Here is a 13,127-nt window from a genome sequence, read left to right as displayed (position 1 = left end):
GAAGCAAAAAACAGAAAAAGGTTGATGATGATTTCTGGTTCCCAGAATGCTCCGCATGAGGCTGTCATTGTATAGTTTTATTCTGTAAAGACAAAGACCTGCCAATATTTAAAATCCATTCAACCCTGAACAAACTCCCGCCAGTAAATTACATAAATATAAATCTACGGTAAATTACTGGCAACCCAGCTGCAATAACATTGTAACTTCTACGGAATTTTTTTACAGTGTACAATCACAAAAAACTTGGAAATTCGTGATAAAATCACGAAAAAAGAATCAAAAAATTACATGACTATATAACGAAATTTTGTGAGATGGATATGTCACTCTGTCTCCTCTTTATTATAAGCTGGTGTGTGGTGGGCGTTTTGGCGCAATATGGCTGCAATTAAATGTTTAACTCTACGGGAGCTGGAAAAAAGTGGAGGGTCCCTTTAAGAATAATAGAAAGATCACACAGAACAGATACTTGACATGTTTGTAAATTCAGTTGCTGTTTTATAACTTTTGACTTGACATTTTTAACAGTTCACTGTTTTATTTTAGATATGATGGAAGTGAATAAGGAGAGTCAAGCTGAAGTGAATGAAGCAAATGAAACACATACAAACAGAAACCATAATGTTTCACATGAAGAAACTCTGAGAACAGAAGACAAAAAGTGTGAAAATAGTTTCGGAGAAGATGAACGCCCTGCAGATCACAAGAGGACTCACAGTGGAGAGAAACCTTTCACATGTCATCTGTGTGGAAACAGTTTATCAAATGCAAAATCACTTAACAGACATATGAGAATTCACACAGGAGATAAACCTTTTGAATGTCATCAATGTGGAAAGTTTTTCAGATGTCAAAGTAACCTAAATACACACATGAAAATTCATGCTGGAGTAAAATTCACGTGTCATTTGTGTGGGAAAAACTTCACCAGAAAATGTGGCCTTGAACGGCACACGATTATTCACACTGGAGAGAAACCGTTCACATGTCATCTGTGTGGAAAGAGTCTAACACGTCTAACAACCCTTAAGTCACACATGAGAATACACAATGGAGAGAAACCGTTTGTATGTCATCAGTGTAAAAAGTGTTTTACAACTGCAGGTGAGCTTAAGCTTCACATGACTATTCACACTGTAGAGAAACCATTCACATGCCAACAGTGTCATAAGAGTTTTAAATGGCAAATAAGTCTCAAAAATCACCAGCGCTTACATTCTCGAGAAATGTTGGCATCACTTTGGCATAAAGATACACATGGCACTTCAAATGTGAATGTTTTTCACACAGTTTGAATGCTCACCAGAAGATAAATTCATTTTAGAAAAACACAGTTGACAGAAGTTTACTAAAGTATTTACATCCATCTACAAAATACATTTTGTTCTTGACTTAAAACCCACATGTATTTATGATAGTCTTCAATCAGTTCTAGTGATAAAACTTTCTCATCAAGACCATGCAGCTTTTTCTGGTTAAACACTGGTCTACATTTTTGTAAATTTGTTTTTTATTTGTAGTAAAAACATGATTTTTTGGTCAATGACTGAAATGTCCAATACAACAATAAAAATGTAAGAATTAGAATTGCAGTAAAACTTGTACTGTGTAAAAAAAATTTTTTGTAAGAGTGAAGTCTATGCTAATTCTGGCAATAAAAGAAATAAAATACAATTTGAGAAAGTTACCTGTTTTTTTATTAGTATTTCACACAAAAAACACTGTAAAATGCCTTGTTGCTTTATTGACTAGTTTTCTAAAAATAAAGTTGTAATAACTTAAGCTACTTCAACTTTATTTTTATCATTTACAGCAACCACCCGCTAGTCAAGAACTTTAAATAAATTGTAAATTTAAAACTAAAAAGTTTGCAACAAGGATTTTTTTTACAATGTGCAATCTGCAACATTTTGTTAAGTGTTTTATATATATATATATATATATATGTTTGTTTTTTATTTTTATGGTCAAGTGAAAGTATGACTCGTCGGAAGGGTCTGTTGTGTATGAATGATGGTAAAACCACAAAATGTAACGTGTAGATTTTCAAAATATTACAGGAATGCACACCTTTATCAACATCTCATCAACAAGCATTTGTCAAGGTATAAATTATATTAATTTGTGACACCCAGAAAAGCAAACTTTTGATTTCCTCTCAATATATTCGCATCTAACTCTCACAATATGGTCTCACCTTTATTGTGACTGACATTATGTTCGTTTAACATATTATATGTCTGTGACGTCAGACTTAGACCAGTCAAACTCAGACCAGTAATTATCACATGTCCAAAACTTTTAAATGCATTTACATTTTAAAGAAGATAATATTCCAATATTAGTGAGTTAACGCATCCACTTGCTACCCATCAATAAATCATGCTTTTTTAATTACTTGACCCACCCGATCAGCGGACAATCTGCGAGTCAGTTCACAGCTGTTTAGTAAGTGTTACAGACTGCTTGCGTAAAAAACTTAATTAATTAAAAAATTTTAAAACTTAATTTTAACACATTGTTTTGTGTTAAACTATTTAATACATTGTTTTATTTCGTGTTGATTTTGAGTTCATATAAATAGAAGGAACAACACAAGCTTGATTGATTAATTGAACACAGAGATATGTTAAGTTAAGGACAACACACTAGATTGGTTTGTGTTTAGGAGACGTGTGTGTGCGTGCATGCGTGCGTGTGTGTGTCCTGCACTTTATCTTTTAATTTCTGCATGTTTTAAAACTGAAACCAAAATGTCAGATGCACCTACTTTTCGTGTCCTGGGCACGACTTTCCTTTTCATGTCATTTTATGAATTATTTTCTCGTTGTTTTTCTTATTTTCTTAACATTGTCACTTGGGGTTTTCTATTAAATTTTTAGACATCCTAACCCCAACACCTGGTGAGAAAACTTTTGTGGAAGTGGACGAAAAACATGTAGAAAACAATACATAAAAGTACATCCTAACCAAACCCCCAAACCCCAAGCGACAATGATTTAAAAATATTGGAAAAAATGAGAAAACAATACATAAAATTACATGAAAGTGAAAGTCGTGCAATAGACACAAAAAACTATTTATAGAAATAAAAGCTGAATTTTGTGCCATGGACCATTAAATTAATAAAAAATATAACTATAACATGACTTTCTGTGAGAAGGATCTGAATTTTACTCTTCTCTCTAAATTCATGAGATGTTTCAGATCCTGATACAGATTATTTTTTATAAAAACACAAGTAGTTTCTCTTTCACACTCCTCCTCAATGCATCGGATAAGAGTAAAAAAACACTTCATTTAAAGCTGTTAACAGAGTCGTCAGCCTAAATGTTTTTGTTTCAGTCAAATCAATGTTAATAGAGCTGTTGGTAAGCCTCATTATTCCAGACTGATAGTTCACATTTACACCCAATTCCTTAAAGTGATCTCTTAAGCTCTCATGTAAATTTACTCACAAAGCAAATGTTTGCGTTGTAAACCGTTGGTGCAAAGTACATTTTTCAAGTATCTTCTACTTCTTTGAAACATTGTGATTATTTTGGGCTCTTTAAAATTTCACAAGAAATGTTTTACATGTTAAGATTCACTTAACATTTTATTTACTAAATTGGTGATTTTCTGCACTAATATTGAATCAATATTTATTTAATAAAAACAATCACATTTCTGTGATGTTTATAACCACTTTATGATGAAACAGACAGGACCTGGATGAAAAACTGGACAGATTAAATGCTAAAACAGATGTCTTTATGAATATTTACTGACAAAGCCTCTTTAAAATCTTCAGCCACACCCACACAGTGATTGAGACCTTCAGTGAAGCTCCTCCTACAACAATCCACCAATAAATGCTGGAGTCAAACACACAGAGAAATCACTCCATGTGTGACCACTGAAATCTTCATGACATAATGTTGATGCTGGTGAAAGAGGAGCTTGAGAAGATGACAGATCAACAGCCATGCAGAATAAAGAATGAAGATACTGAGGAACAAATAGGTGAGTTTAGTGTTTTATAAGTTGGGTAAGTGTGACAACTAGTGGATAATAGCGAAAATATGGATTGCCAAAAAAGTCATTGGGGAAGCGTTTTCTCTTATTTACATTTAGGCATTTAGCAGTCGCTGTAATCTAAAGTGACTTACAAAGATAAGAAAACAATTAAGCGATTTGTCATTACGACACATCATTGGTTGGTTTTCTAAAGTCAGACATTTCTTCTGTTAGTGCTTTTCAGATGGAATTGCAGGGTTTTACTCAGTGGTATTCTGAACATTTTCTGGAAATCAATGTGAAGAAAACAAAAGAAATATGATAAAAAACAGAAGGATAGCTCCCCATCTAAAATAAATGGTAAATTAGTGGAGAGGGTCTCAACGTATAATACTTTGTTAGTTGAAATGTATTCAAAATTAACTTTTAATGAATGTGCACTGAACAAAACTAAGAAAATGTAGGATGTATTCCTATAATTTTAGGTTAGAAAAACACATTCTTATAATGTTTTATAAAAGTCTACTTCAGAGTGTTTTGTTTTAGGCCTCATCTGTGTGTTTGGTAACATGCATACTAAGGACCAAAAGAAACTGCAGCGCATGGTTAAGACTGACCAAATCCTTAATGACCTAAATTCATGAGAATAGGTCAACTGGTAGAATTTTACAACAGAAAATTAGAACAGAAAGGTACAATAAATAATTTGTCCCTGTAGCGATCAGATTGTATAATGATCAAGCACATCGTAAACTATTATAGTTTTAATCAATTTTTAACATTAAATAATTGTAATTTTCACTTTTGTAGTATTGTTATTTCTTTTTCTTCATTTTTTATTTATGGACTGTTATTTTGTTTTGTTTATGAAGAATATGTTGTGATAAGGGCATGGCGGCGTAATGAATAAATGACCATATGAATTTCCCCTTGTGGGACAATAAAGGTCACCATGACTTTGACTTCTAATTAATATCAGTCACAATTAAACTTCAAAAATCACACAGAACAGATTCATGACATGTTATTTTTTGACCAACCCATTCTCACCAAAAAGCGTACAAATGACACGCAGTGTCATTATCGTGCAATAGATACGCCAAATTCCGATTTTGCGTGCATGTGATGCGCCGGTCCTTCCCATTCACTTGTATGGCGAATCGTTTCGTGACGTTTTGTTTGTTGTTTTCTCATTTGTTTTCTGTTTTTTTTACCATTTTCGCTTGGGTTTAGGGTTAGAACAACTTTTTGTTATATAAAAATGACATCCTAACCCAAACCCCAACTCTAACCCCAACTCCAAGCGACCATGGCTTAAATATAGATAAAAACATAGAGAAACCTTTATATTAAATAACCTGCTTAAACAAATGTGAAATCTAGACCTAAACCCAAGCGAAAATGGTTTAAAAAACAGAAAACAAATGAGAAAACAATAAATAAAACGTCACGAAACGATTCGCCATATAAGTGAATGGGAAGGACTGGCGTATCATATGCACGCAAAATCGGAGTTTGGCGTATCTATTGCACGATAATGACACTGCGTGTCATTTGTACGCATCTTGGTGAGAACGGGTAGCTTTTGTCATATAGTTTATTCATTCATATTTAAAGAATTTACTGTCTTCATTTTAGATATGATGAAAGTGAATAAGGAGAGTCAAGCTGAACCGGATGAGAATCATCAGAATGCAAAAACAAACCTGAAAGGAACTCTGAGAACAGGAGACAAAAGGTGTGAAAAGAGTTTCGGAAAGGTTGGACGCCCTGTGGATCACAAGAGGACTCACAGTGAGGAGAAACCTTTCATGTGTCAACAGTGTGGAAAGAGTTTCAAGCGTAAAGATATCCTTAAGATACACATGAGGACTCACACCGGAGAGAAACCATTCACGTGTCATCTGTGTGGGACGGGCTTCTCCCAAAAATCAAATTTAACAGCCCACATGAGAATTCACACTGAAGAGAAACCTTACACGTGCAATCAATGTGAAAAGAGTTTTAGAAATCAAAGTAATCTTAAGTTACACATAAGAGTTCACACTGGAGAGAAACCATTCACATGTCTTCTGTGTAAAAAGAGTTTCAAGCGTAAAGATATGCTTAAGACACACATGACACTTCACACCGGAGAGAAACCTTACACTTGTAATCAGTGTGGAAAGAGTTATACAAATCAAGGTAACCTTAATTTACACATGAGAATTCACACCGGAGAGAAACCATTCATGTGTCTTCTGTGTGGGACGTGTTTCTACCACAAATCAAATTTAACAGTCCACATGAGAGTTCACACTGAAGAGAAACCTTACACGTGTAATCAATGTGGAAAGAGTTTTAGAAATAAAAGTAATCTTAAGTTTCACATAAGTGTTCACACAGGAGAGAAACCTTACATGTGTCATCATTGTGAAAGCTGTTTCTCAGATGCAAGCCAACTTAAAAAGCACATGACAATCCACACCGGAGAGAAACCTTACACTTGTCATCAGTGTGGAAAGAGTTTCAGAATTAAAGAGTACCTTAATGAACACACAAAAGTTCACACTGGAGAAAAACCATTCACATGCCATCTGTGCGGGAACACTTTTAGAAATAAATATAAACTAAAGGAACACATGAGAGTTCACACTGGAGAAAAACCACATGCGTGCAATCAATGTGAAAAGAGTTTCTCAGGTGCAAGCAATCTTAAAAAACACATGAGAATCCACACTGGAGAGAAACCGTCCTTACACTTGTCATTAGTGTAAAAAAAGTTTCACAAATAAAGGTAACTTTAATTTACACATGAGAATTCACACTGGAGAAAACCCATACGCATGTCATCAATGTGGAAAGAGTTTTCGAAGTACAAGTAAACGTCAAGTACACATGAGAACTCACATGGGAGAGAAACCGTTCAACTTTCAGAGTGGAAATAACTTAGGTTTTTCTTCATTTATCCCTCAGTGGAGTTTTTGTTCTTGCTGCCGTCACCCTGTTGGCTTACTTATGGGAAGACTGTAGGCATTCGCTTAACGTAGGGTTTTGAATTGATAGTTTATTTAAACTGACTATTTTTTTGTCTTGACTAGTGATCACAACCTTATTTGTATTATATGATTCTGTGATTTGCAATAAAACCATGTATTACAAGTTTTTCAACCCGGATTTTCTTTCTTTAAGAAGTGTATCAGGATAAAATATATTTTAAATGTATGCTAATGCAATCTCATTTAAAAAAGTATATTTTCGAAGTTAAAAATACATTTCATTTTAACCTTTTGTTCAAATTAAACAGGTTCGTAACATTTAAGTAAGTTTTTCTTCCAATGTGACGTAAATATATTTCCTTGGATTAAAATATATGGAGGGCTAAATATTTTTAATTTTTTAAAATGTATTTACATTTAAATATGTTTCAAAATATACAGAAATTGGCCAAAAAATATATCAGTAAAAATATATTTTGCAAACATATTCCAAAATATATTTCAGCAAATTAATTTTTGGCCATTTTTTGTATATTTTGAAACATTTTTAATGTATAGTTTAGAAATCTCGCCCCAAACCAACCCAACATCACGCAAGACTTGGTCATAGCTGTATCCCCTCTAGCCAGAACCCAAAAAGGAGTCAGAAAAAGAGACGTTTAGCCGTTTCTCATTTCAAGTACTGCATACGTCATTACATTCGCAAGCCATAATACCCATATTACAACAATTTGCGATTAAGGTAGAATAATAGTCAACTTTATTGTTATTTTGAAAAATGACCGTCTTGATGACGTATACCGCCTATACAGGCGACCTCCGAAGGCTGCAACCTTCGGATAGAGAAACGGCCATATGAGTCGATTGCGTGAGCGAAAACGATTCGTTCTCATAAAAGATTCGATTCGTTTAAAAACAATGATTCACGTAACATCACTTGAGCGTCACATCAACAAATCAAGGTATTTCAAAGATTAATGTTGATACAGGATAAAAAATACGACTGATAATTGTCTTAATATTGACTGAGGTAAGCTTGCTAGTTTTACTGAACAGCAGGTTTGTGGAAGCGGTTAATTCTAGCGTTAGCTCGTCATGTCTTGTTTTGTTAGCTAGTTTGTGCAGCAATCAGAATATCCCATAACGTTACGTGCATATGAAATCGGCCAGTTGTGACATAGCACAATGTTTTCGTTTATTTCATTAAGGAGAAAAAACTACTCATTGTAGTATATGTTTAGAAAGCTAGAAAGAAAAAATTTCATGCTTGTTATAACTGTTAACATTACTTAATGTACCATGAACTAACATGGATAACTGTATTGAAATTAACATTAACAAGAATTAATACGCTGAAAAACTATATTGCATATGTCAGCTAATGTATTTACTAATGTTTATAAATACAACCTTAAATACAACAAAATACAAACCCTAAAGTTTTACCAAAATAACTTGAATTAATACAAATGTTGCTACAGTAGAAATACTAAAAAAATTTACATGTTAGCTTTAATTCACTGGCGTTGTGATTTTCTGCAGTTTTTTTAAATAAATTGAATTCAATTTTATTTATATATATAGTTTTTTACAATTTTTTAATTATTTCAAAGCAGTTTTACTAAAAAAAAAAAAAAAAAAAAAACTGGAGAAAACACAGAATAATCAGCGGACAACATAAGAAGCAGAGTAAAGTGGCTAGGCTAAGATTAAACCATACTAGAAGACCTAGTAATAATGTAAAGTATAGAACCAGTCACATTTCTGTTAAGTGTATATAGGACCCTACCAATAATAACATACAAAAAATAAGCAGGTGAATATTTGTCTGACAAACCAATGAACTGGACAGATTTAATCCTGAAACAGATGCCTCTGTTATAAATGTTTTATTTTTTTTCAAGATGCCTCTGTTATAAATGTTTTATTTTTTTCATTTCTAGTCTACAACCATAAAGTGAAAGTGATTGAGACCTTCAGTGAAGCTCCTCCTACAACAATCCACCAATAAATGCTGGAGTCAAACACACAGAGAAATCACTCCATGTGTGACAACTGAAATCTTCATGACATAATGTTGATGCTGGTGAAAGAGGAGCTTGAGAAGATGACAGATCCACAACCATGCATAATAAAGCAAGAAGATACTGAGGAACAAATAGGTTTGTGTCATTTATCATTCGTTATCTTTGAGGGTTGAGGAATAATCATAAAAACATTGAGAAACATGAGGGGAAAATAAACTAAAATCCATGAGATGATAACTTTCTGCATCTATAATAGATTCAGTAGAACAAGAGCAGACATAGACATCAGAAATGACATAATGTATTTAACATGGAAGATAACACAAAAAAATTAATTAACAGGAATATATGGGAATTAATGGGAATAAACTGGGAATTTTTAAAAATGCTACTTTAAGCTTTAAAAACGATCTTCAGAAACCTATGGGTGACGTCACAGACACTACGTCCATATTTTTGTAGTCTATGGGGATTCCCCTCCATTTTGACTACCACTGCATTTTATAAGTTTAACGAGCAAATACCAAAATGTGTTTATACAGTAGCTTGCTAGCTAGCCAGTAAATCATATATTTAAATGTAAGCGAGCACTATTATAATAACCATATAAATGTTTATTATGCTTTTGTGTAACTCAATAAAAGAATCAATTAAAGTTCTACTTACAATTAAATCAGTCAATAAATGTTTTTATGTTTGCATATGATATAATTTATATAAACTTCCATACATTTCCAAATAATTAATAAATTCTGGTTAAGTTTCCAATTTGGAATATTTCCACATATTTTCCCGAGATCAAGTTCCCATAAAAAGTTTTGGGAAATTTACTGAAAATTTACCAGAAACTTTCCAGCCCTTTGCAACCCTACACATAACAGATACCGGTACATGTCTTGGTGGTTTTGTCATACAATCTTAAAAGTGTTTTGTCACTCTGGTTTATCAGTTTTAACTATTTGTGTTCATTTTAGATATGATGGGAATAAACACACATCAACTTGAACTGAGTAAAGCTGATGAAACGCATTATAATATTAAAACAATAAAAAATGTGGATCACATCATGACTCAAAATGTAGAGAAACCATTCACATGTCATCACTGTGGAAAGAGTTTTACATCTGCAAGTGACCTTAGAAGACATTGGAGAACTCACACTGGAGAAAAACATGTCACGTGTCATCTCTGTGGAAAGAGATTCAGAGATAAAAGTAACCTTAAGGACCACGAAAGAATTCACACCGGAGAGAAACCGTTCACATGCCATGAGTGTAAAAAATGTTTCAGAAGTAAAGGCAACCTTACAACACACATGAAAATTCACACAGGAGCGAAACCTCATGCGTGCTTTCAGTGTGGAAAGAGTTTCAGTATGGAGTGCCACCTTAAGAAACACATGATAACTCACAGCGAAAAGAAACCTCACGCATGTCTTCAATGTGAAAAGAGTTTCAGAGATAAACGTGGACTTGAGACTCACGTGAGAAGTCACACTGGAGTGAAACCCTTCATATGCTCTCAGTGTGAAAAGGGTTTTACAAGTGAAGTTGCTCTTAAGACACACATGAGAATTCACACCGGAGAAAAACCGTTCACATGTCAACACTGTGAAAAGAGTTTCAGAAGTAAAGTTAACCTTACCGCACACTTGATCGTTCACACCGGAGAGAAACCATTCACATGCCATCACTGTGGAAAGAGTTTCAGAAGAAAAGGTAACCTTGACGCACACGTGATCATTCACACTGGAGAGAAACCTTACATATGCTTTCAGTGTGAAAAGGGTTTCACAAGTCAAGGCGGTCTTAAGGAACACATGAGAATCCACACTGGTGAAAAACCATTCAAATGCCATCACTGTGGAAAAAGTTTCAGAAATAAAGTTAACCTTAACGCACATGTGAGGATTCACACCGGAGAGACACCGTTCACATGCCATGAGTGTGGAAAGAGTTTTGTAAATAAAGGCAACCTTAAGAAACACATGAGCGTTCACACTGAAGAGAAGCCATTCGCATGTGATCAGTGTGAAAAAAGATTCAGAAGTAAAGTTAACCTTAATGCACACATGAGAATTCACACTGCAGAGAAACCATTCGCAAGTGTCAGAAATCACCAAAGCTTTTATTCTTGAGATAAGCCATTTAACTAATCACTGCAGTAATGAGTTTTACTTGCCATCACATCTAAGTGCGATTAATACTTATGAGTAGTAGGAACTACAAAGCTACGTGGCCATAGACATAGCAGTGGCGTAAGCAGGCGTGGAAGGACCAAAAGGCACTTTTTCCTTTGTAACCGACACTTATACAGATTTATTACACGGCTCTCTGGAATGCTTGATTCTGATTGGTCAGTTGAGACATTTGCAGGTTCGTTCTTTTCAAATAATAACCGCTCCAAAGTAATAACGCATAGCCGGACTACTTGTAAGTTTAAAATCCCTCCGCGCCAACAAAGATTACTGTTTGGCGCCATCTTGTGACAAACACTGGACAACCACAATTAAGAATGGAACATTTTGACATTATTTTAACATGTACGGAAAAAACAAAACCATTTAAACAGTGGATAGAAGAACGAACAACGACAAGACACAGAGAGCTTACTGAGACTGAACTTGACAAAATAGAGCATGACAGCTACGAAGCCAACACCAAAAAAAAAAACAGAATGGGCATTAAAACTTCTCAAAGACTGGCTAAAACAGAAAAAAATGGAGACAGACAAGTATGTTTCAAATTCATATTCATGTCCAGTTTTTTTTCTTATGTGGCAAGTAGCCATGTAATAAGCGGGATGGTGTGGAGGCAGCCGGTAGTTGTTGGGAGATGGGCCCCTTCAGTGTGATACAAGACCCTCCGCTTCGCGTCGGTTCCTCATCACACTGTCGGGGCTTATTATTTCCCAATAACTACCGGCTGCCTCTACATTATCCCTTACGTAATGCATAACAGTCAATCAGTCAATCAGTATTACTAAATATTATTTCGTTTTTTCATTATTTATTTATGTCCAGTTCTGATGTCACTTTGTTAGTGTTGTTTCATTTTCTGTTGATTCTAGAGCCTTTTGAAAAAAAGATTAATTAAAAGACACATTTTTTAAATTCTGATATTTTATGACTTTTTTTCTTAGAAATGTGTTTTTTTTCTCTTTATTGAAATTTTAAATTCATGTGATGATGACCAATAAATGATACTGTCACCACAAAAAGAATTTTCACCAGATTTGAATCTGTATTTGGGTCACAGTGACTCTCCCACAATATGAAGTTATACTACCCTGGGTTCCAGCCGAATTTATCCCCGCACACAACATTGTAGGCTTGGGAAAATTCGGTCTGGGGTCACTCCATTGCGGAGCTACTATGCTCGAACAAAAACTCTTCGGACCAATCAAACTGTCAGGGAGGGCTTTATACGATGATGGAGAGATGATCAACAGTAATCAACCACGTCACCAAAGTTGTGTTGGATCAGTTTACATCAAAGCCGGCTGCCGCTGCTCGCTGGAGAATAGGCTTAATAATGGCAGACAGGAAACAAGGAGCTGGCTAAAGTTCAGGAAGTAGTGCAGCTGGGCATAAAGCCTATTGAGATGTGAAGATTCTGCCGTCGAGTCTGTTCTAGAAGATATAAGCAGTGCGCACGACAACGTAGATATAACTAGCGGTCATTGTTAGCTCCTTTTCGGAAGCCCGTGGATGAAGTTCATCTAATTTACAAATGGTAAGAGATAGTAAATAACTCACAATGTCGTGATATGAATGAAATGTTGTAAACATAGTAGGTGTCGATATACGTTTGCTAACTTACACTTATACTGCCTTCACATGCTATGGAAAGATGATGATTTCCGTTTATGAACTGGTATTTAAGTGTGTTGTGTTAAAGTGCTTTAGTTTAGGGAAAATACATTCACGTGAGTAAATTGCTTGACCACTCATTACTAGCTCGTTCACCGCCAGCGTTTTTAAAAAAAGTTGCCAGCCAGCGCCAGCGTTTTTCATGATTTTCACAAAAGTTTAATGCCTTCCAGAAAATGTTCTTCTTCAAATATATAAACATACAATATACCAAATGAAAAAACAGACCCTCTGCTTTCAAACAAAAAA

General features: G+C 34.6%; 1 protein-coding gene and 1 pseudogene across 4 annotated transcripts in view; both read left to right on the top strand.

Moving 5' to 3' along the window:
- Positions 1-7,143, top strand: part of LOC129422715 (uncharacterized) — a 25,126-nt pseudogene extending 17,983 nt beyond the window's left edge.
- Positions 1-13,127, top strand: part of LOC129423115 (uncharacterized) — a 15,345-nt gene extending 2,218 nt beyond the window's left edge. The window contains exons 1-4 of one of the 4 annotated variants that reach the window (XM_073856584.1): positions 7,779-7,942; positions 8,924-8,947; positions 8,992-9,142; positions 9,982-13,127. In XM_073856584.1, coding sequence (XP_073712685.1) covers positions 9,055-9,142; positions 9,982-11,144 — 1,251 coding nt within the window. In that variant the 5' untranslated portion in view covers positions 7,779-7,942; positions 8,924-8,947; positions 8,992-9,054 and the 3' untranslated portion in view covers positions 11,145-13,127. Of the gene's footprint in view, positions 1-549; positions 1,681-7,778; positions 8,011-8,923; positions 9,143-9,981 lie in introns of those variants that run through there. The other 3 variants (XM_073856583.1, XR_012358903.1, XM_073856585.1) reach the window with 3 other exon arrangements.

The sequence above is a fragment of the Misgurnus anguillicaudatus genome, chromosome 19 (genome assembly GCF_027580225.2).
Source record: "Misgurnus anguillicaudatus chromosome 19, ASM2758022v2, whole genome shotgun sequence".
In the NCBI taxonomy this organism is placed as follows: Eukaryota; Metazoa; Chordata; class Actinopteri; order Cypriniformes; family Cobitidae; genus Misgurnus; species Misgurnus anguillicaudatus.
This window is presented reverse-complemented; position numbering and strand designations above follow the sequence as displayed.